General features: G+C 33.4%; 2 protein-coding genes across 3 annotated transcripts; one reads left to right on the top strand and one right to left on the bottom strand.

Moving 5' to 3' along the window:
• Nucleotides 1-12137: 12137 nt before the first annotated feature.
• On the top strand, nt 12138-17337 carry LOC114323869 (GDSL esterase/lipase WDL1). 2 transcript variants are annotated; one of them, XM_028271540.2, is made up of 6 exons: nt 12138-12545; nt 13930-14007; nt 14549-14689; nt 14810-14886; nt 14970-15119; nt 16902-17337. In XM_028271540.2, the coding sequence occupies exons 1-6, from the start codon at nt 12252-12254 to the stop codon at nt 17113-17115; spliced, it is 954 nt and encodes a 317-aa protein (XP_028127341.1). In that variant the 5' UTR covers nt 12138-12251; the 3' UTR covers nt 17116-17337. The 2 variants fall into 2 exon arrangements, with proteins under 2 accessions (XP_028127341.1, XP_082738755.1); XM_082882629.1 differs by lacking the exon at nt 12138-12545 and adding an exon at nt 12775-13203.
• Nucleotides 17338-21366: 4029 nt separating this feature from the next.
• Nucleotides 21367-22797, bottom strand: LOC145797759 (uncharacterized). The gene has a single exon (XM_082885173.1). It carries the CDS (start codon nt 22795-22797, stop codon nt 21367-21369), a length of 1431 nt encoding a protein of 476 aa, XP_082741299.1.
• Nucleotides 22798-25352: the final 2555 nt, after the last annotated feature.

Here is a 25352-nt window from a genome sequence, read left to right as displayed (position 1 = left end):
TTGCTAGATACAGAGTCGCCACCTAAATATTTTGGTTTTGGAAAATTTAGGAAACCCTGACTTGTGCCAAATGCCACGTGTCCATCATCACCAAAGTTGTCTCGGCTCTGGAACTTGGGTACGAGAGGGGAAGGTCCTGAAATGAGCACCCTTGCTCGCTGGATCAAAGATCGGCCTCTATTAGTTTTTTTATAAACATTACGTGTTCTTATTTCGATTATTAAACTAGCTTTACTATGTGATGCACACGCAAGTATAGACTAGTTTGCAAGACTTGGAACAATTTAACTCATGTTTGTTTGCGAAAATGGTTTGAATTTGCCACCTCAAGTGGGCTTAAAAATGCGAATTTGCCACCAAATATAGTGGGCTTAAAACAGGATTTGCCACAACAAAGTGGGCTTAAAACATACATTCGTTGAATTGGCATTCATGTAGTTTAGCATTTAAGCACATAGTCTCATGGCAAGCATGCGAAACATGGCAATATGGCAATCACACTCGTGCAAGTATGCTAAAGCGCAAAAACTTACCGAGTACTCCAAGCCAAAACAAAAACAAGTTAGAGTGATGCATGATCCTAACTATGTTAAATAACTAATGCAACACATGCAATATGCAATTTAATAGGCTCGGCTACTAATATGGCATATGAATCAATTTGAACAACATGCGATAAACTCGTATTCAAATAAGATATTGAAATAATGATGCAGTTTGAATGATGTGCCGAGCCTTGGTGCATGCAAGACAAATGAATGGATGCACGATGTGCTAATTGAAATATGTCCCTAATCTAACCATCAAAAGCGGGTAAATAAAAGGGATAAAGACGTGGGGTTGGAAGACATACAAATACGCACACACACTTATTACAACATTACGCCATTGCGAAGGAGGGTCCGAATGAATAAGCTAACTAGCTAAGCTAAGCTATTTAAGCTAATCTAACTAAGCTAATTAGACTAAGTATTACAACACTTGAATAAAAAGCTAAACTAATTAACTAATTATTACAACACTTGAAATGAATAATTAACCAATTATCTAAGCCAATTAATTAAAAATTTAACTAGGTTAAGCTAATTAATTGTTACAACACCAACTAATTAGCTACAACTAATTAGACTAATTAAATATTACAACACAATTTGCTATGCTGATAAAACAATTAAACGATCAAACACATTCTATGCAAGCACCAAAGGAGATGGATGGAGGTTGCATGCACATCACTTGAAACCTGCTCTGTCTGTCCCAGATTGCCTCTGTTTCACCTTCAGCCACTATCTCTGTTTCTGCAAAACTGCACTGCTGGCTATACACCAAGGGCCGGCCGTGCATTACTGATGGCTGGCCAGGCCTACAAAGGGCCTGTTGTGCTATGATTTGGTGCAAACTCTATTTTTGTGCTCTGAGGTGAAATCAGTGCAGATAGAGCATTCTCAAACTCTGTTTGTCCTTCGTTCCTTCTTTGTCATGGGAAAGCCTCAAGAGAAAGTTGAAATTGATTCCAAAGCCATCAATGAGTAAGTTGATTGCTTGATGGTCTCGGATACAATTTTGGACAAAAGTCGATAAAATGCAAAGAATAAGACCACCCCTCCCTCTTGTCATAGTATGAACTCAAAAAGGGTGGTTACAACGCTTCAAGAATCGTCAAAATGCCATGGATTAACACGTGACGACTCTTGACATAAGTAACTTGGCATAATGTCCGGCCAAGTCAAAGCAATTTTAAGCCTTTTCTTTAAGTGCGTTGATCCAAGTTTTAAACCAATTTTATTGGGCCTTGCCATTCTTTAGTCCATTTGTCCATGGTGATTAAGTCTTTTAAAAGGAGAGAAGCGTCCAATGGGAAGTAATTCTCAACATGAAAGAGAGATTACACCATTGACAATGAATCTCCGTAGAGATGAAGTCATTAAACGCAAAACTCTAGTTTTTGTGTTGAATAACCATTAACCATTTGAAACAACTCTCAAATGAAAGTAATAAATGGTAAATTGATTATTAAAATGAGGCTCTTAAACAAGGAAATTACTTAAAGCAAAGCTAGAACAAACATGCAATGAGTTATGTATATGAACATATGAGACAACAAGTAAACTAATCAAAGCATAAGCTATTTAAATAAATTAAAACAACCCAACAACAGCCCCTAATAGGTGAAAAAAGTAGCTAAAAGTAAGAGAAAGTAAGTAAAAAGAGTAGAGAAAAAGCTATGGAACAAAGCCTAAGGAGGGGTGGCTAACCCCTCCACTCTTTGCAATTTTAAATCACATGTTTCAGCCCCAAAACAGTCCAAGAACAGTCCCAAACCAGCCCAAAAACAGTGGCTAAAATCATGTTAAAAGAGCATCAAAAGATAGGGAAGAACAAGGAGGTACAAAACTAGTAAGCAAGACTAAGGACAGATGACTAACCCGTCCACTTTTAGAACCTTTAAATCACATTTTTCAGTCTTTTTAAACTCTGAAAATCAGCATGTAAACCAAAGAAAGGAGTGGGAAAACAAGGGGTATGAGCTATGGAAGAAGGTGCAAGAAAGGTTGTTAAACCTCTCTACCTTTGGTAGCCCTTTAACCCCAAGTTTCAGCACTTGGAATGGACCCAAAACAGTGTATGAATACAAGAAAAAGATAGAAAAAGATTGAAATGAAAGCAAGGAAAAATGTGACAACCTTATACCTCTTGCAGAGAGAAAACTTTGGTTAAACAAACTTGATTCCAAAGCACCCTCGAGTTTAAGAAATATGGTTTGAAACTCTAGCAAAAAACTTCAAGAACCAAGCTCCAATGGTGCATGTATTGTGTATGTATAATTAAAAAGGCGGTATGAGGGTTAAAGGAAGCAATGAGGAAGATGGATGTTCTCTCAATGTTCTTGGAAGGTTTTTCTAACCTTGAATTCTGAAGGAAGAGGCTCTATTTATAGAATTTGACCCCAAAATATCAAAAATATCTTCAAACAAAGATATTTGTTCAATTCCCGCCAGCTGTTTGCCTGACGCCACTGAGACCTGGCCGGCCTTCACTGATCCACGACCGGCTCTTACTGATCCACGATCGGCCCTCAAAATCTGCATTCAGGCCCAATTTCAAATTGGCATATCTCCTTCATCCGAACTCCTTTGTTGGTCATTCTTGAGTCTAAATTGAAGCCCCAGAAGCCTACTTTCCAATGGAAGTGGCCACACATCTAAATTCTAAGTGTGCAAAAAAGTAGGCCTGATTTAGTGGAGGCTGCTCAACTCTCTCTTTAATGGTTCATGCCTAACTTCTTCCCCAACTAGGTTTCTTCCCTCTACTCTAATTTTCTTCAACTCCAAACCTATAAATAAGAAGTTTTAAAAGATTTTTCAAAGAATTCAATTCTCTTCCATTCATTTTTACTTTCTCCTTGCTCAGTTTACCGAAAAGTGCAATGTTTTAATTGAAATGCGAGCCTCGTACATCATAGAAGCATTTGGAAAAGTATTTTGAAAAAGTGGGTTTTACGGTCTAAAATAATTTGGCCAAAATGGGGTGCAAGGTTTGGGATTAGAGTTTGAATCCGAATTTCTTCGCCAAGAATTCAAAAGATTGCACAGTATAACTTTCATCATCGGGTGTTCGGAATAAAGCGTCCAAGTGTTAAGGGCGGTCAAAAATGGGGTGTCTACAGGTTCTTAACAGTCTCATGAGCACTGGTAAAAGCCACACTATATTTTTTTTTTGTTTTTTCCTAGAAATTTGGTGGGCTTCATAAGTCTGGAAGTTTCCAACGACCTGATCATGCTTGAGCTTCTCAACATCCCGAGCCTCCTCCATAGTTGTCACTTTTGATTGGAACCTTTCTGGTAATGACGTCAAAAAACATCCTTAGAATCAAGGATTTTTTCACCGAGTGTGAAACAAGAATTCACGATGTCAATAAGTTTAGCATAAAAATCATCAAACATTTTATCATCACGCATAAAAAGAGTTTCAAAAGAGGAGGTGAGACGTAGAAGTTTTAATCTTTTAACAACAGTAGTACCCTTGTGAATATTTTCAAGAATGTCCCAAGCCTCTTTTGCTACCTCACACGTGCAAATACGGCGAAAATCTTCTAGTGTGACGGAGCAAACGAGGGAATTGAGAGCTTTACTTTTTCAACTCGAGTTTTGATAATCAATTGCGTCCCATCTATCAAGTGGTTTGGGGATATCAACAACATTAATGATGACAACAGGTTCACTCCACCCATAGATCACACAGTGCCAAACTTTCTTATCAATAGATTTTAAAAATGCCCTCGTATGAGCTTTCCAATAAGAATAGTTTGCACTATCAAGAAACGGAGGTCTATGGGTCGAGTTACCTTCGCGAATTGAATCCATATCACAAATTACACTCCTATAGTTTTGATAAAAACGAAGAGTGATCCGCTCTGATACTAATTGAAAAACCTAAGTGATTCGTGATTCAGACCAGAATTAATTGCAACAATTCCCAACCAGTTAAAACTAACAATCTAAATCATCTAGCACATACGAAAGTGGTTTAGATTGTTGCTTCAAAATCAATAAATTGACACACCCGATTTTTATGTGGAAAAACCATAATTGGAGCACCTCCAATTGTGATTAAAAAATCACGGGTGAAATGCCACTAATCACTCCATTATGAAAGAAAGAAAGAATACAAATTACCAAACTCTATCAATTTGTCTTCAACAATCTGTATCTCTTTCACCACTGCCTTCGTCTCAAAATTGATCAGCTTGCTGTTGAATCCACAACATCCATGTCGAATCAATGACCACGCGTAGCTTCGAACTGCTTCAAATACTTCACGCTTGAATCTTCAAAATCTATTGAAGAACAACACTCTTGTATTGATAAAATCAAACCGACAACCTTTTGATTTAACTCTCTTGATCCATAAACAAACTCACAAAGAAATCAAAGGAAAACAAGCAAATAACCCCAGAAGAAAACCCTAAAACCCAAAAAGAGAATTTGGAAGTTGTACCCTAAATTCTGACTGAAATGCATCTTTATAGCAAACAAGGCCACGACGGTCGCTCGAGCGCAGGATCTCTCGCTTGAGCGATGAGACTGATATGCGTGTATTCCTTAACTGTCTTCGCTCAAGCCATCAAAAGGTTTGCTTGAGCGCACAATAATTCTTCCCAGTATTTTTGCAGATAGTGAAACTATTGGGACAGAAGTATCTTCGCTCAAGCGAGCTAGCCAAATTTCCAAGAAACTCTATAGCTCGATAAACTATGTTTGTTCGCGAAATTGGCAAGACTAAGGGACCTAACATGACCAATATGAATTAGGGAAAAAATGTTTGAGTTATGTATTTATAATTTGATTATGCTACTACAAATTATTATTATTATTATTTTTTTTTTTTAAATTGTGATACTTGCCTAGAAGATGTCTAACTATATTTTGTAAATAAAGTAACTAACCAAATATGAAAATTTTGATTACATGATTTTTTTTCTATTGTTGAAATTCAAATTAAGGTTCATGTGTCGTTAAATATTTTTTAAAAGAACAAATTTAAAAAACTTAAAATAAATATTTACATATTGATAAATATGGATAATTTATTGTGACTTAAAACAAAATAATACCTAATTAGAAAGAACCAATAATATTTTGACACGTGTATTTTTTTTTGTATCATTAAATATTTTTTAAAAGAACAAATTTAAAAACTTAGAAAAAATAATTATTTCCATATTGATAAATATACATAATTTGTTGTGACTTAAAACAAATAATACCTAATTAGAACACTTTGCTTGATTTGAGTTTTCTAAAATCACTTTTTAAAAAATTTTACTTTCTTATTTTCATATTTTTTTGTTTTTACTGAATTTTCTAAATATTTTAAACAATTTTTTTATTTTTATTTTTAGACACACCTAACATAAATACACTTAAAAAGTATAATTTTTGTAAATTTTTTTTTAAAAAATTCACTAAATACCAAAAACACAAAAAATATATGAAAATTTAGTACATTTTTTGTATTTTGTGTATTTATTAATTTTTTAAAATATTTTTTTCACAAATATTGTACTTTTTAGACACATTTAAGTAAAATGTATCTAAAAAAGTAAAACCAATACTTAAAGTTTTAAAAATATTAACTAAAAATAAATAAACATGAAAAACAAAAAATTCAATTTTTAAAAAATTTAATTCAAAAAATTTAAACCAAATACACTAATATTTTGTATTCTAAAAATTAAAAAACTTGTGAAAAATAATTTGAAACTTTCAAACACAAGAATGTTAACGTTTTGCCATAGTACGGGAGATAGTACAGATAGATGGTGCAAAACTTAGGCGAAGTTTGGGTAGTTTAAAAAAAGCCAAAAAGTTAAAAAGTTACTTAAAAAGTTAAAAAGTCATTACTATTCACCAAAAGTCAACAATTACGGCTGCACAATTTCCAATTCTAATTTTTCCCTACAAATTAATTTTTACAATTTTTTATTACACATTTTTCTATAAAAAGTCAAAAAGTTAACCCAAACATTCATATTTTCAACCTCAACTTTTTAGTCTAAAAAGACAAAAAGTACACTTATTTAGCCTTCCCAAACTTGGCCTTACTTCAATTGCATCCACACACACCACACACTATGATGGGCTCTACATGTTTTTAGTATGAAGTCTCTGCCCCAACTATAATTAGTTTACCCATTTAGGTCTCGTTTGACAAGTAATTTTTTTAGTCAAAAAATTAAAAAGGTATTAAAAAAATAAAAAAGCTGACAATTTATACTAAAAAGTCAAAAATTTTATTTTCTCTATACTTTTTACACATCTTTTCATAAAAAGTCAAAAAGTCATCACAAATATACTAATTTTTTTAACATCATATTTTAGTTAAAAAATCAAAAAGTTACTAAAAAAATCCTGTTTTCAAATGAGGCCTTAGTGTAGCATTTAACCACCCAATTTTTTTTTTTATTAATAGACTTCTGGACTAAAAATCCATAAAAATGAGAGGCTCTTGTTAATGAGCTAACAAAAACGATAAATGTTTATACATTTCTTAACTGCCCCCCTATGTGAAAATTGCATAAACATTTTAGGAAAATGGTAACAAGTACACCTTACGCATTGTTTAATGTTATAAAGTGTATACAAAATATCTTGAAAATATGTAAAATTATTAAAAAGTGTATTGTTTTAGTAAATGTGTATTGAATTTGGAGAGAAGTGAATGTATAATTTTATTTATTATATTTTACTTGTATCTTAGAGGCACTTGTTAGCAAAACCCAACATTTTAAGTGGAAAAATGATGAGCCAAAAAAAAAAAAAAATGAAGAAATTATACAAAATTTCATGTGACAGTTTTTAAAACATTTGACTTCTCTCAAGTTGACCATCTCAATTTAAGAGAACAGTTGGGTTTGGTAAGCCCATTTTAGGACCAATTTTTGTGATTTGAACTGTTCCCTTTTTAAGACTCGTTGAGTAAAATATTCATGCAAAAAATTTAGATGATCGGATATCGGTAACTATATATTTGAATCAAATTTGTATTACAAAAAATGAATAATTATTTTTAAAATTATATTTATTGTTCATTTTTTTAAAATGTGCAATCATCTTAATTTTTTATATGAATATTATACTCAATAAATCTTAAAAAGTGAACGATTTGGATCACTTGAGAGAAACCAAACCTTTTTTTAAAATATAAGTCATATTAGTGGACCTTTATTTTTAAAATAATAGAAAACAAGGCCACCAAGTCATTTTAGATAAAAAAAAAAAAATTATGTATATATATATTTTATTATTTATATAACATTATTCTTTTACAATAATGCTACACTTATTATATTTTTATACTACATCATGCTTATTATCTTGTTAATATGGCAAATTCTAACAAATGCTCCATTTGTATCGTTTAATGTTCGGAAGTATGTATGAGGTGTCTTGAAAATATGTAAAACTATTAAAAAAGATTGCTGCTATTAGCATCTCATCAATAATTTTGGAGCCTCTATTTCTTTGGACCTCCACTTATAAATTCTAAAATCCTTAAAATTATTTTTCTCCCTCCAAATAATACCAAAATTATCATTGTAAAAGCATTTCACTCATTCAATTGAATGCACACCCCCACACCCAAAAAGTCTTTCTCCCAAAAACCCTAACAAAACCCATGAAAGTGATTACTCCTTCATCTCCGCATACTTGTTCATGACTTGAGAAAATAAACGTAGGATTGTTTTGTTATTGATTCAAAATTCCCCTTTTGTGGATTATGCAATCTTCACGAGTTTGGATTTGTAATCTCTCATGTGGGTTTCTTTGAATTCTCTGACAGTTTCAATTCTTATTCCTTATTTTACTTGGGTTTTGTAATTTTAAAGTTTGAAAAAGTTCATTAATAATGTTCGATTATCTGTTCCTAACAAATAAGAAATGTTTGGTTACCTATTCTTAAACAAAAAAATAATGTTCGGGCTTATGTTCTCAAATATCGGTCATATGTTTAGGAGTTTAGTCTCGAAAAAATGACCAACAATTTTTATTATTTTTGTCATTTTTTTTCAATGAACTTACCCTTACAATGTCAATTTCCTCTAAGATAAGAACACCATCAAAGCTATAAACCTCCTCTGAGGTTTTATTGTTGTACTCCTCTCATTTCATGGAGTTGTGGTTGCCAAAAAAACTTCCACTTATTGTCATTGCCGGAGAAGTGTAGATAATCAAATGGTTGCAACAATTACTATCGGAATATTACCGCCCAAGGGTTTTTAAGGTTTTGAGGGTGGGTAAAATTTGGACAAGATGGATGGGTGGTGATGGAGGTAGGTGCTCTCATAAACCCTAACTCATGATGTAATGGGTGTGTGAGCTTAATTGTGAGATGAAATATCCCAAAATTATTGATATCCTTTTTAGTAATTTTATTTAAGATTATTATTGTAATAAAATAAAATAAAAATCCTAAAAAATGGGGTATAAAATAATTGACGGAGTGTTAATAGCAGCACTTTTTTTTTTTATAATAAAAACATGTATTAATTTCAATAAAAATACATTAAATGATAAGTGTAATATTAGTGTAATAAGTCTCACCACTAATATATATCTCTAATGCATTGTTGATAATTAGGGTGATGCATCAAATGTAATATAGTAAAAATAGATGAATATTATAACCTTATCCATTAAGCCTATTAACAACTACTCTAAATACACATTAACAAAACTCAAATTTAAAAAATTTAAAAAATAAAAAAATTAATAGCAAATTACACGAACCTCCATTGAAAATTGTTCAAATTACACCCAACCCCATTGGTGTGGAAAATGTCTCGAACCCGCTTGAAAATTTAATTGTGTTACACTTACAACTACCCTATTAATCAACTGTTAGATTCATGAATCATGGATAAAATTTCCTGATGTCATCCAATTTTAAATAAAAAAACAATTTTATCCTTTTAGCTTTGTTAACAATTTTTTTAAAAATTAATCTACTCAAACCCCTATTCCTCTTATCTCTCTATTTTAATTTTAAAAAAAATTTAAATAAAATTAATCTACTCAATCTCAAGTTGTCGCCACTAACAAACCTTATTTCTCCCCAGTAGCCCAACAACGGTGAATATTGGCCCGACACCAACGCTACCCCTTTTCAATTTCACCCAAACGGCCCTGCCACAACATCACCCAACGACACCCCACCACTGCGTCGTGACTCTGTGTCTACTCCCTCATTTGTTTTACGTCTCACTTTTCTCCTCTATTTTCTTTATAGTCCAATATCCACTATTCCAGTTGTGAAACCCTAACTAGTCCATCACTTCCACCGCTATCAGCCACTCCTTACTCTTTCCTCCCTCATTTTCTATTTACCTTTGTTGCATTCTACCTCATAATTGTTTCTTTGAATTTTTGATTTTCTATCGATTTTGTTAAATTGAGTTTTGATTCTATTCAGATAAGGTTTATGAGATGATTAGGGTTTTGCTTTGAATTTTTTTATTTTTAATTTTTTTTATAGGTTTTTTATTTTGATGATGTGGTAGTCTTGGCTATAAGGGTTTTTTAGGCAGGTAGATAGTGGAAGGTGGTGTTGGGTGAATAGCTAGCGAATAGGTGAAAGTATAGAGTAATGTTAGAGATACCAAATTTTCTACTAAACAAATGACCAAATGTCTCATATGGGTGTGGGGTCCGCAATTTTGTGGGCCCCACACCCATGTGAGACATTTGGTCATTTGTTTGGTAGAAAATTTGGTGTCTCTAGCATTACTCGAAAGTATAAGAAAAAATATAGAAGAGAAAAAGTGGGTTTGAACAATTGAAAGGGCAAAGTAGTAAAAGCATATAAAATATAAAAGAGTAAATACGCCATTTTGGGAAATTTTATTTCCACATATCCTTTTATTTTTGTGCACATCATATCTCAGTTCACACACTTAATGAATATAAAAAAAAAAAAATGTTTTACAATGTGCATAATCCTTTATACCAGAAATACCCTCTTCTTCATCCTTCCATCACTAACCCTAATCTCTAATCCTAACTAGTCACTGTTGCCATCTCCACCATAGCCTCCGCCATAGTCTGTCCCAAAAATATGACACACTGTTTCCAAATTTTATATTGCCTATACAACTAGAGAGTTCATACTTATATTGCTCCCCAATTGACATAATTTATTTTGAAAGATCAAACCACTGCATGCAGTTGAAAAGAAAAACTGCAAACGTGACATACCTGACTCCATCTCTCTGGATAAGCTTTTTAAATGGCTTCTAACCATTGACTGCACTTGTTCCTTTTCTACATTAAAGTAGCTCACCTCTCCGTCTATATTGGGACATGCTATCATTAGCAATGCTTGATCTGCCATACAGATGGAATTGTTGCTTGTAACTCAATCTTGAATTCACACCCCCTATTGAGGTGATCAAGGAAGGAGGCCAGCGGTGGTGCGACGACTGGTTAGGGTTAGAAATTTTTGGGTCAGTTGGAAATTAGGGTTTTGGATGTAGAAGATAAAATGATATTTTGGTATTTTTATTTTAGAATAAAAATGTAATTAATTTTTTTTTTCATTAAGCGTGTGGAGTAAAAGAAATTTGTGTGTAGAAATAAAATTTCCCTATCATTTTGTCAAATTCATTAAAAGAGAGAACATTTCAGGCCCACTAGGGAGGTTCGAGTCATTTTTTCATATTAACGAGGTTGAGTGTAATATGAGTAATTTTTTGAGAAAGTTGGTGTAATTTGTCCAAATATTAATGTCGTATAATTATGGTGACTTTCTCTGAGATTTGAAAAAAATAAATATAATAAGTATCACAATCTTGATATTATTACATTGACTTATTTTTTAGTAAAGTTAAATGGATCGAAACTAATAAAAATATTGCGAAAACATAAAATATACGTTATCATGTAAAAAAAATAACATCTCATCATGTATGGTTTTAGTTTTTGAATTATTTTTCCAAAAAGTAATTTAAAAACTCTATTTTAAAAAAGGATCCTTGTTTGGTTTTTTAAAAAATTTATTATTGCAAATTCAAATTTATCTCCAATTTAAGTAGAGAGACAATTTTAAAAAAATATATTATCACATCATAAAATATTGCCATGTTAATTTTCAAAAAACTTTATCTCGTTTTCAAAATAACCAAACAAGTACTCCAAATTTTTTTTAAAAAAATGAGTTTAGTAAACAGGAACCAAACACAATAATTATTTTTTTTTCATATAATTAACAAATTATTAATAAAAATGTGGTTAAATGTTATATAAATTAAAATTATGAGGTAACTCAATATAATTATATCAACATTATAAAAGTTACCGTGTAATTTACTGTATAATTATTATTACAACAATGATTCATCCCACTAAAAACATCACGACTAATAGCACTAATGCATTAAAAAAGTAAAAAAAAAAAAAATACAACTCCAAGATCAAAACATCACATCATTAATGGTGAGACCCACTGCCACCTAATTAGTGGGAGCACTAATTAGTGCCCAAAGCATTTTTCTTATTATTAATGTCATTTGCCAAAGCAGGCGTTAAATTCCAAAAGTCTGTTAGTATTAAGGAGGCAACAAATTGAGGTTTGAGTAAACGACAATCTCGAAGCCTGTTATATGATCCAACCGTTGAAGCGACAAAAGTCTGAGTCAATACACCAAACTCAGATTAAGTTGCATTAATGTCGGAGCTTCAAACAGTTGGCAATGGATGGCTAGTGTTTGTTTGGTGGCCAGTATTTACTACTGTACCCACCAAACCTCCTCCCCTTACAAATTCCCAACCCCAAACACCAAACTATTACTACAACCATCCTCTCTCCACTCTTCTCTCACTTTCCATTTCCATACCAATCCATCCAAACATCATACATACACTTGCTCATCCACAGAGATGGTGGGACCACAGAGGCCTCAGTTTGTTCTCTTTGGATCCTCCATTGTTCAGCTCAGTTTCAGCAATGATGGTTGGGGTTCCATTCTCGCTGACATCTACGCTCGCAAAGTAATCTCTCCCTCTGTCTGTGTCTGTTTTGTTCGATTTCTTTCTTTGAAAATGATGAAATTTGAAATGTAGATCTAAGAGTTTTGATACATCCCATCACCCCCCAATTACACTTCTAATGAGGTGGCAAACAATTTTGAAAGGAGAGAGAAGAGTTTGAAGAAAGTTGACTGGTTGGTAATGGGGCATTTCTCGTGGTTAAATTCATGTTCTTTGTGAATTCAACCTTCTGTTTTAATGCCTTCTGGTAATTTCGTTTCTGGGTTAAATTTATAGAATAAGTTTCTCAGGATACGCCCAAACAAACTATGTTCAACTTCAATATCTTCCAGTTTTCTCATCGTTTGTATTGTATAGTTGCCATGATTCTTAAGCTATTTGCAATTTTTCTTACTTATTCCAAAATTCAATTAAGGAACAACAACCTAACATTCTTACTATTATACAATCTTGAGTATAACTCAACCCCCAGAGCTAGTTATTGAGGTGAGTGTACCCTCACGCTTTTATAGTTTACATTACTTTAGTACCGAATTGCTTCAAACCCTCCTTCATGCCCAGCGTACTGGCAACACCTGCAGCTTGCAGACTAGGGACACACCCCCTACACATCCCTGGTACTCTGGGTAGAACTTACCCCCAAAAGGAAGCTATTGATGTGAGGATGTCCTTATGCTTTTATACTTCACATTTACTTGCTTAACATGCATTGTTTTGCTTACTAACTTAGTTTTGGGCCATCTCATCCCCTAAGAATTCTTGTTAATTTCCAGACTAACTCCTGATATCCAAATGACTCCGATTAATATTATTTAATTTTTTATTTTTGATGAAACTGTTTTGGGTTACTTATTGAGTTGAATAATAGTTGCATTTTTTTCCAGTTATCTACACCAGTGTACTTTTATATGTTTGTGCAAATAATTGTTGCCAAGTACAGGTTTCTCTAATTAGTCTGGTTTATGGAGATAAGTAAAAATAGGTTAATTTCAGATTTTATCAAAATGACTATATATTTGCTATCAAGTCTTAGTTTCTACCAAGCCGCTTTAGATTAGCTATTAAATTCTTAGATGGTTGCCCACTCGCACACTAATAAGAAATTCTAAACTTATAAATCATTACTAATGTGTGCTGTAATCTCTATAGTACCCATCAATCTACCCTTCTAAAACATGGGGGCATAACTCCCTAATTTCTTGTTTAAACCCAAATCAGTTTTAAAAATCAGTTAGATAGCAAACATTCACGCCTCTTACGTTATAGAAGTCCAGTTCAAGAAAAATTTATGATCCTTCTTGTTATCGAGTGTGTTAGATTATGGTGTTGATCTTATATATCTTCTCATCATTTTTATGTGGTATAATATTTTCTTGTGATATAGGTGGACATAGTGTTACGTGGATACTATGGTTGGAATTCACGACGTGCTGTTCAGGTTCTTGATCAAGTTTTTCCAAAGGTACACTTTTTTTAGCTGTCAATAAAATCTGCTTTGAAAACATTTGTTGTGACCTTATCTTCAAAGTGCCACATATGGAGTGCACAGCAGTGGTGTTGGTTATTTTTATTTTGCCACTGGAAAATGTCACAAATAATAGACCTTGAAATCTTGAAATGGGTTTAATTTAAGGTATTGGAATTTAAGCCTAATTAGTTCATGTAATGTAAGAATAGATTTTATTGGTATATTTTTTTTTTCTTTTTTTGTTATCATAATATACACCTCTGTGGAATTATTTGCAGACCATATACTTAGAATTTTACATATATAGCAGAAACTGCATATGGTTTGGTAAATGTTTTGAGAGCTACTATCTTTTCTCTAGCAAACTTGATAACTTGATTGTGCTCCTAAAATATGCTGCATATAATTTTTATTGAAATGGAGTATGATTTGCATCACCTTATTTAAGAATGCGTCATATATAGGTACAGCTTTCCTTGATATTTTCCCCTTAAACAGCTGGCTCTGATATGGTGTTGGGTTTCATTGATTGTAGGATGCAGCTACTCAGCCTTCTCTGGTGATCGTTTACTTTGGTGGTAATGATTCAATGGGGTCTCATTCATCTGGCCTGGGTCCTCATGTTCCGCTTCCTGAATATATTGAAAACATGAGAAAGATTGCACTTCATCTCAAGGTACCTGTTTTCATATACAATGTTTCCTTGTATTATATGGGTGGATAATATTGGTCCTGTTAGGTAAAATCGAAGGGGCCATTGCTTGATTCACATTCTAACCCTATGTATGAATATCAGAGCCTTTCAGACACAACACGTGTAATTTTTCTTAGCTGTCCACCTGTCAACGAGGCCAAACTTAAAGAAAACACGAGGTGCTTAAGTACATGTCTTGTTTATTGGTTCTCATTCTCATTTATGGATTATCTTACAATTCAGGTTTTATCTTTAAAAACAGTAAATATTTTAGTGAGCTAGTCCGAACAAATGAATTATGCCGAAGTTATTCAGAAGCCTGCATAGAGTTGTGCCGGGAGATGGGCATGAAGGTTGTTGATCTTTGGACTGCATTTCAGAGACGAGATGATTGGTTAACTGCTTGCTTCACGTAAGTTTGTTAAGCCTATTTTCTTTTCTTTAGTGTGAAGACCATCAAATTGACCATACTTATTGCAAGGAGATAGAAACTGCTTGTTGAGGTTTTATAAGCACTGATCTATGAATCACACATATGGCGCAGCAACACACAGGTGGAGTTCAGTCAATAATGTCAATTTTTTTTGTAAAAGAGAAAATGTACTGCAACTTTCCACATATCATATCATCTCAGAGATGTAAGAGGAACACTTAAATTCTTGGAATAATTCTAATTGGAAATTTAAAAAATGAGTACTACGCCTGCATAACCAATCTACACTTTTGGACATGACATAAAGGCTGAGATCTAACAAGACATTACTAGTTTTCTTGAGCTTTTTCCATCTGTAACAGATTAGATTGATCAGTTGATGTTGACCTATGCTATGCTCTATGTTATAGTTGATTTTGAAAATTTCTCTAAATAAAATGCTGATGAAGTATTTATAGTAGATATTATACAATCCAAAATAAACTATGCGGAAAGCTGTGCTCAAAGAAGCAATGCTTTGAAATGTTTGCAAATTGTAAGTAATTCCCTAGTTCAATGTTGTTGTGTTTTGTGAGCTGATCTTTTGAGAATAGATACTTCATCTGCATATGAGCCACAAAAGATTCTTTGTTGCTAACAGACCATCCATTAACCTGGATTATGCCTTAGGTCTGCAGTGTAACCAGTGTCTACTTCCATGGCTGATGCCTTTCACATGGTGATGGTATTTGTCAACATGTTTCATGTGGCGATGTTTTTCTCAATTATGCAATATATACATTTAGTCAGAATACCATTCTGTTTTTCACATTTAGATAAAAAAAAATAATAATAATAATAAATGGATGCATTTCTTCACATTACTGTTTTATGTTGTGGCACTGGTAACACTAAGATGCATTTCTTCAAATACACCACCAGTATTTATTGCTAATTCGTGCATTGAAACCTGAAAAAACAAGTTTCAGTTATGTGCTTGTTTGTTTGCTTTTTTTTTTTTTTTTTGGAGGGAGAGTTGTCTACACAAGTGTGCTCTGTTTTGGATCAAGCAGATTCATATGACATTTAGTGGTTTAAGAATCATACATAGATTAATCGTTTCCCTTATTAAAAAAAATACATTTGATATATTTCTAGGAAACCATATGCTTTGTTCTTTTCCAAACAAAGAGTTTGTTCTCCCACACCACCGGCTTGGATTAAATTGTCTCATATGGGGATTTTTTCCTGCCATGATAAACATCATTGGTACATGTCATCACCTGATTCATTGATTCTGATTTCTGTTCTAGTTGGGAAAGGAACCTTGTGTTAGATGTTAGTGTCAGCCATAGTAGTTCATCGTATTCTCTAACAAATATGCAATCTACTAGGCTCAAGTAGCGGCTGAATGTATGATAGGATTTTCCATCAGACCTCCACTAAGTTATTTGTTTTTAGATTGCTTTGATTGGTATAAGGCTACCGTTAGAAACAGTAACAGAAACACTGGTGAAAAAGAGGAGATCCACTTGGATAAAGGGTTTAAGAACACATCAAAGAGGATTGAAAGTAATACCAACAGTAAGAATGTTTTGAGAACCAATTGTGAGAAACTGTCACTCGCTTAGATTTCTTTCTCACCATATTGTTCATGCAAGTGAAATTATGGCTCTTCATCCACTGTTCTTTTAGTCAGAATGATTTATTTGTTTATTATTGAAGAATGTTACTATTGAAGTTTATTGTAAATTTTGTATGCTTATTCAACTTTCTCTCCAGAGATGGGGTTCATTTAGCTGCTGGGGGAAGCAAAGTAGTTGTCGAGGAGATACTCAAGGTGCTCAAGGAAGCAGAGTGGGAACCCTGTCTACACTGGAAGTCCATGCCCACTGAATTTAGTGAGGATTCACCATTTGACCTAGTTGCTTATGACGGAAAAACAACTATTAATCCATCGGAATGGACCTATCACAGGGAAATTCAATGGGACTAGAGGCTGCAGAGAAATGTCTCCTGTGTGTGCTCCATTTCTTGTACAGAAGGCCCTTCATCAGAGGTTGAGGAATTCTAAAATGCATGGTAAATGCACGACGATGAAAAGATATATGTAATATAGGAAATAGAAGAAGTGACCTGAGAAATATTTGGTACAATTATTCTTGCGACTGAAAATCATCAATGAAGGGTGCCTTGGTATCTGGTAAGTTTATATTCATATCCTGTTGACATAATTTATATAAGTAGAAGATGATATTTTTTGCTCGATGAATTTCATCAGAGGTGGAACAAAAAAATGGATGAAATATAATATATAGCAATCCTCTATCTAGAGTTGTAAATGAGTCGACTCAAACAAAATAGTGAGTTATGCAAACTTGGTTTGAAAGCTTAAGAAGATTCAAAAAGTATTTGAGTTTGGTTTATTTATCTTTTTAACCAACCTTTGTAGAGTTTAATTGAGCTTCCACGAATACATAAAATTAGGTAAACAAGATCACAATATATGATGTAATGGAATCGTACTAAAAAAATAACTTGGGTAGCTTTGGTTGAACTGAAGATCTATCCAAGTACAGAAAGATCCACCCAATCACAAGCTTTCTTGCCCTAGTCTTAACTTGAGCTTTCTTGTCCAAGCGTGAGCTCGAGTTTCTTTCAAAATTTTGCACTAGGCTCAAGTTATCGAAAATAAAATAAAAAAATACACTATTTTCTATTGACTTCTAAACTAATGATTAGCACCTGAAAAACACAAAAATAATCATCAAAAAGTACTAAAATAAACATAATAAAAAGCAAAAAAGCGTCCATTTGATATGTGTATCAAATAGTAAAATATATGGAAAATTATTCCTAAGTGGGAACTTAAAAAAATTACTACATATGTATGAAAATTTTTAGAATTTTAACTATTAATAGGACAATTGGTTTATAAATTTAAATTTGAATTGTTTTGCCCAAAAAGCCACACATTAATAGTCTAAGGATAGTTCTAATTATTCTCTCTTTTTTTTTTTTTTTTTTTTTTTTTTTTTTTTCTATTTCTGATTATCGGTTCTTTCTATCTCTCTCCTCTCGCTCTCTAGAAACCATGGTTAATGCAGTCCATTTATCTAGGGCTTCCTTGACATCCTGGTAAGCTACAAGCTCTCTTGCTTCTGATGTAGAAGCAATTGTATTGGCTACTGTACTGGTAACTGTAGGGGCTACTTCTTCTGAAGGTGCAGTACTCATGTAATTGTATGGTGACCATATATGTATAATTTAAAAAGAATATAACATAATACGAATAATAATAAACAAGGCTCTGATACCAACAATGGTGCTTGGCACACAGGTAAAAGCTAGCATGTCTGTCAACGACTTATAAGAAACACATCCTAACCGCATACCCTGCTAACGGATAAACCTCTATGTGACTTGGGTGATGTCTTACTAACCCTGACACTGTTCTACCCATCATTAAGCACAAACCCAGGGATATTACTATTCATATTATTGTTATATTAAATCTAAATTATGCCATATATGGTCTCATGATCTACTGTAGAGAGGGTGGAGGCCTCACACAGCCCGCCCAAGCAACAATTTGTTCTTGTATTTGGGATTGAACTCTTCTAATTTGTTGATTACAGTATTCTAATTGTTCAATACCCCAATAATCATTAGGAAATATAGTAAGAAATTGTAAATACTGATTACGTCTATTAATATGGAAATCTAAAACATTTAACAGAATAACAATAAAATCAATAGAGGGCATACATTAAAAGAAATACTTACAATCAGAACTTCGATCTTTATTTTCACACTTAAGAGAGAGAGAGAGAGTACACACTTATACTAAAATTCAAATTACACTCTAAAAACTTATGCCTTCAACAAGGGTGAGGCCTCCCTTAAATAGATAAATAAAGATAATAAGATAAGGATGAGGAGGATAGGTGGCGTGTCCTAGATGGTTGGAGTCGATCGTCCATATCCTCTCCTGATTACTACTGAGTCAGCTCGTTATCTATAAGTGTAGGTAGGGGACAGCTGTATGGATAGCTGTGAAAGCATCTTTCCTTTCGCCGAAAGGGGATGTACTGAATTTGGCTTTTTCTGCCGATGCTGCATAATTAAAGCTGTAGTGGAGAACAAAGAATCATTATTCTTCTTTTCCTTTTCCTTTTCTGTCTTTGTCCTGACTGATCTTTTCTGAAATAAAACTAGTCAATGAATCCCAAAAATCACCCATGTTTGGCTCATTATCGATTGGATCTTGGGATTCTCCTGCTAATATTGTAAATTCATTTTCATCCAAAAGAGGATCAAAATGTTCTTCTTCTAGACCTCCATGGCTACTGGAACCAGACTTCATGCTGGTATCATCTCTGGAAAGTGATTGCAAGAATTGTTCTTTCATAAAATCCATACTTTTAACAATTAATTCTTCCTCAGATAATCCTGAAAATTTTTGCCTTAATTCATTTTGAATTTGGACAAAAGGATTTTGGATTGGAGTTACTGGGAGTAATTTTGGAGTGGCATCCCAGCAGGCCTGTGTATGAGCCTTGATTTTCTGTAAAATCTCTTGTTGCTGTTTAGGGGTGTCAAGCCCCTTAGTCCACCATTTGGGAAAGAAAACTCTTTTCAAACGAGGAATTTTATTCTGGAAATCGCACTAGAAATCCCATTTCCAAATCCATGGAATTCCAAAGCGGATAACAAAATGGACTGTAGATTTGGACATGGAAATGTCCTTATAGACTGGAAGATGACTGTAAACAATTTGCCATTCATTAAATGCATGGTGAATTGATTCTGAAAAAGCATCTAACTGTAAACCAAACTTTTATCCCACCAAACGAGAAACCAATTGGAGAGATCGTTTTTAAGAGTATCTGGAAGAACACGAAAAAACCAAGAGTGGCTTCGAGGGGAATTCTGATAATAAAATGCTTGGGTAAAAGCATCAATATAATCTCAATAACTATAACGAGATTCCTTATTGCGAATCTCAAGAGTTCTGGTAACATGAGGATGCATACCCCAAGCCTGCATAGGCATGATTTTCTGCATGGTAGCTTTACTGTAATTGATCGGGCTGGCAGTACAATTGGGATCATCCAACGTATGCTTAAACTCAATGGAAGCAGTTTCTGAAAGGATTTGTTCATAGATGTATCTGTATTAATCAAAATGAGGTAGAGAATGTTGTGTGGTAAGATACCGCCGTTTGATCTCCCGTAGATCATCCATCCATTGGATATCTTATGTATTAATGTAGAGGATTGTTTCCTCAATAATGGAATTATGTAAATAAGGTTCTGGAGGTGTCAGGAGGACATCCTTAGCCATTTGGCTAGATTTTCCTTTTTTACTGGAAAGAGCATTAAGCCTTGGAAATTCTGTATGGTAGGGATTGCCCCTTCCGCGGCCCCTTCGGCCTGGGCCTCGGCCTCTACTAGACATGGTTTGGACCCTGCAAATATTCACGGGTTAGAAAATCAGGAAGAGAATTATTTTCACCTTTGATATAGGCAATGTCAAAATGAAAAACTGATAGTTGGCCTTGCCAAGCTGCAAAAATTTGTTTTTGAGCTAAATTCTGGACATCTTTTTTGAAAATCCGTTTTGCTGTAGACCAATAAACTCTGATTAAAAAATGTTGATTTAATTAGCCATCTTGAAATTTTAAGACACATTTAACAATGGCTAAACATTCTCGTTTTATTGTCGGCTAATTTTTTGCTGCTTTATTCCATATGCCTGAAGTAAAGCGTAGCAATTCTTGTTTTTGGCTATTTGGATTAAATTGTTTTGAGATGCCACCATAACCTAAATTAGAAGCATCAGTTTCAACATTTTTCTTCCATGTGGGATGAGGTAGAGAAACACATGGAAGAGTCTTAACTCTAGCCTTTATTTTCTAAACAACTTCTTTATGTTCTGGTCCCCAAGGGGGAGGATTTTTGTGAAGTCATTGGTATAGGACAGCAACATCTGTAGCTAAGTTAGGATAATAATCATGAATATAATTCAGGCTTCCTAAAAATCTCTGTAATTGAGTTTTATCTTTTATTTCATTCGAAAATTTAGATGCAAATTCCATGCTTCTGTCAATTGGAATTATAGTGCCATTATGAATATTATGGCCCCAAAATTTAATTGCAGTTTGAAAAAGTTTCATTTTTGGTGTAGAAATCACCAAACCATTTCTGATAATAACATTCTTAAAATTATTAAGATGTTTAATATGCTAGTCAATGGATGATGAAAAGATAAGAACATCATCAATATAACAAATAGCAAATTCTGTATAAGGATTGAAAATATCAATCATGATATGCTGGAATTCAGATGGAGCATTTTTTAATCCAAATGGCATGACATTCCATTCGAAATGTCCAAAACGTACTGTAAAAGCAGTTTTATACATGTCTTTCTCGGCAATTTGTACCTGCCAATATCCTAATTTCATATCAAATTTAGAAAAAATGATAGCATCCTGTAAACGATCTAAAAGATCTTTTTTATTTGGAACTAGATACCTTATCCATTGTAAGGCTTCATTAAGAGGTTTATAATTGATTACCAATCTTGGCACACCTCTTTCAATTTCTGCATTTTTGTTGACATAGAATGCTGTACAACTCCATGGGGAATGGCTGGATTTGATCAATTTTTTCTGGAGTAGAGTACTTATTTCTGTTTCATAGAATTCTAAATAATCTTTTTTCATTTGATTGGTACGAGCTCTGGTTGGAATTGTGTGCTCATCAAGTCCTGGTTTATATGGAAGAGAAACTATGTGTTTCTTTCTTTCCCAAAAAATATTTGGCACATCACTGCAAACTTCTGTTTGAAACTCTTTTTCAAGAGATTTGATTTTATTCTGTAGAGAAGATTGCTGCAATCTTTGTTCAGTAGTAAGAAAAGAAATTTGTTTTTGTAAAAAATTAATTTGCTTTTCTTCAAAATTAACTAGATCTGTAATGCGATCTAATTCTTTGGTATATGGTTCTGTAATGAATTCAAAAATAATCTGTTGATTATTTAAGGTTGTATGAATGCTAATATAATCAATTTTAATACTGGGCATGAGTAAACACAGGAATGGTATCCCCAAGATAATTGCTTGTGACATATTTTTGATTAGAACAAAATATGTTGGAAGACATAACCCTTGGTTACATATAAAAACTTCTGGAAGTTTGTACCTAATGTACAAAGAATTACCACTTGCACTGGTAAGTGATTGTGTAGTTTTCTGAAAGTATTTTGTTGGAATTAACCATTCCTGGATACAATTCATATCAGCGCCACTGTCAACAAGAGCAACAGCGTCTTTTATTATAAAATCGGGTTTTATAATAAAAGTAATTATGATATACCATTTTTGAAAGGTTACTGCATTCATAAGCATGAGATAATCAAGCTCAGACTTGTTTTCATCCTGTTCAGTACTGGATTCAGGGATGGAGAGACCTTTCTCTTTTGTCTGGAGTTTCCTATTAATCTTCTTGATTTCAGCATTAATAGCAATGTTGGAATTTTGTAAATGTTTGATTTCAACTTTTAAAGCAATTATTTCCATTTTTAAATCCTGGATTGTAATAGGTTTTTCTTCAGCTACATGCTGAATTCTGCAGAAAACTTCTTTCATACTGTAATGTTGGGGAGGAAGCATTTCTTCCTGTTTCTACTGTTGATAACATAATTCTAAAAATTTGAGTTTGATTTCTGGATCAATAATTTGATCAGCATTATTGATCATGCTTTTCTCAGTTTCTGTAAGAACATTGATACTGGGGCTACCAATATCAAGTCCATTCATTTCAACTATTGCTTTCCAATAATTAGCTTCATTTGAAATTTGATTTATATTATCTTTACAATTACAGATTTCTGGAGGTACATTAGACTCAGTGTCAGAGTCGGATGAATATAAGGCCGCAATATCTCCTTCTGAAGAAGAAGAACTGGATTCCTCAGAAATCATTTGAAAAATTTGTTGCTGTACTTCATCGTTTAAAGCTAATTCATTTAGTTTTTGTTGGATTTTAGCTTTGCAACGATTAGCATAATGACCTGTTTGACCACATTTATAACATTTGATTGTGGATTTATCTTTTTTTCTGTAAGAAATTTTCTGTTTACCTTTTAGTTTAGAAGGTTGTTGTTGTTGAACATAATGTTTAGATGGTTTATATTTTCTGGATTTTTTCGAATAATACTTTGATGATTTTCCATATTTGTTCTTCTTTGGTTTGGAAGGATAATTTAATTTTGTGTCATAGGTGAATTGTTCACAGAATTCACCTAACTCTTTTCTTCCTTTAAGATATTGTTGTTTGATTTGCTGCTGTAATTTAAGATCATTGCACAGAGCAAGACCTTCATCTGTAATTATACCTATGAGTTGACCATAGGTATATCGACTGTATGGTATGGCTGATTGGTTATGGTGATCCCGTAATTTTTTCCTTACTCTTTCAGTAAAAAGAGTAGGAAGACCAGCAATAAATTTTGTTTTCCAATGCTCATAATTAGCATCAGAACGTCTGGTTACTTTCATCATGAAGACATCTTTATACCATCTAAAATTGGACAACGATGGGCATCTGAGTTTCTGTAATAATTCCCTACTACGATCTTCAATACCACTAATGGTACCAACAAAGTGTAGGACAATTGTATTGACTAAGCTATAAACAGCATCTTGTTCTTGAGAAACAAGACCTGTATCAACATCTGTAACACTTCTGGTAGAGTTTAAGATTTCAGTTGTTTGTTCTTCAGTAAGGATATTATCCCACCATCCTTTAAGAGTTCCTGTAAACCCACTAACAATAAAGCGAGCAACTTGGTGGTCGGTATTCTTATTTTGTTTGCAAACTGTTGCAAACATGAGCATATGCTGAAGAATTTCATAAATCTGATATTCTGAAAGACCATCAATATTCCATTCATAAATGGTTTTACTATGGTATGAGCGTTGATTTTGAAGGAAGTCTTCTTCGTAAAGAACATCCATAGGAGTAGGTCGAGGATAATAATACCTACTGGGTCCTGAAAGAGCCAATCAATTAGTGTTTTGGCCATAATGGACTTTATTTATGGCTGAAGGTTCATTTGAAAAGTTAGCCTGGATCTGATAGCTGAACGGGAGTCAGGTGTTGATAGGATTCTTTCTGAGATCCTATTTGGTTGCTGGATAGTATATTAACTTGTTGGGAAGATTTTCCTAGATGGAGATCTTTGATCTTATTAATAAGAGTTTTCATAAATTCTGTATTGGTTTTTCGTGACTTTAGGTGGAAATTAGTCACTTGGGGAAATGGTTTAATTGTAACTGGATGGATAGGCACTGGTTTGGGCTGAAGTTGACAACTGTCTGTTATGTGAACAACAGTCTCTTCAATCCTTGTTAATTGTTTACCTATTGTTTGACAGTACAGATTTGTATAATTAGTCTGTTTAATTAACGGTATGATTTCTTTGGCTGTTAATGGTTCTTTGGAAGAACTTCTTTCTGGAAGTTCCACAAATGCAGTAACATTTAATGGTTTACTAGAAGTGGAATCACTAGGTTTTAATTCCACTGATTTTGGTGGTGGATGGATTGAGATAATACTATTACCATCAGTAGTTACCCATGTTTTCTGAACATTTTCTAAAACATTTATCTGGGAGTCCTGAATAATATTTTCCTTGAACCATAAAGGAAAAGATTGTAAAATCTGATGTTTCTCTAAATGAGCATAATATTTGTTTTTGTATTCCTGTAACTGGGTTTGAGTATGGTTACTAAATACCATTTTCTGAATTCTATATATTTTTCATGAAATAAATCCTGATTTAGGATTCTACGATTTTCACTTTCTGGTGTAAAATCCATTAAATTTCAAAATTCATATCGCTTGCTGTAGGGCTATAAGGCCTTCTGGATTCATAAACACCATGTGGTATTTGATTTTCTGAAAATTGTAATCCTTGCACTACAGGGTTGGCATTCTGATCAGAATTACTAGAAGGTCTGGAAGGCATACCTTGTAGAACTGATTCTAAAGGTTTAGAAGTAGATTGTCTGGAAGACTCTGGTAGATCTACTCTATAAGATGGAGTAACTCTAAAACTGGTCGTTGACATACTTCTGGATAACTGTCTTTATGGTCTTTTGAATACGAGGTAAACATTTCCTCCTTGTGTCTGGATAACATCATCCAAAGATTGTTGAACAGT

The sequence above is a fragment of the Camellia sinensis genome, chromosome 8, assembly GCF_055761805.1.
Source record: "Camellia sinensis isolate YWXY chromosome 8, ASM5576180v1, whole genome shotgun sequence".
In the NCBI taxonomy this organism is placed as follows: Eukaryota; Viridiplantae; Streptophyta; class Magnoliopsida; order Ericales; family Theaceae; genus Camellia; species Camellia sinensis.
This window is presented reverse-complemented; position numbering and strand designations above follow the sequence as displayed.

Bases quoted from the DNA above. Each gene is read 5' to 3' on its own strand.
- LOC114323869 (XM_028271540.2), top strand. From the start codon at position 12,252: ATGGCTAGTGTTTGTTTGGTGGCCAGTATTTACTACTGTACCCACCAA. The intron at 12,546-13,929 runs GTAATCTCTCCC...CTTGTGATATAG, and splicing joins CTGACATCTACGCTCGCAAA to GTGGACATAGTGTTACGTGG. The intron at 15,120-16,901 runs GTAAGTTTGTTA...CTTTCTCTCCAG, and splicing joins TGGTTAACTGCTTGCTTCAC to AGATGGGGTTCATTTAGCTG.
- LOC145797759 (XM_082885173.1), bottom strand. From the start codon at position 22,797: ATGCTTCCTCCCCAACATTACAGTATGAAAGAAGTTTTCTGCAGAATT.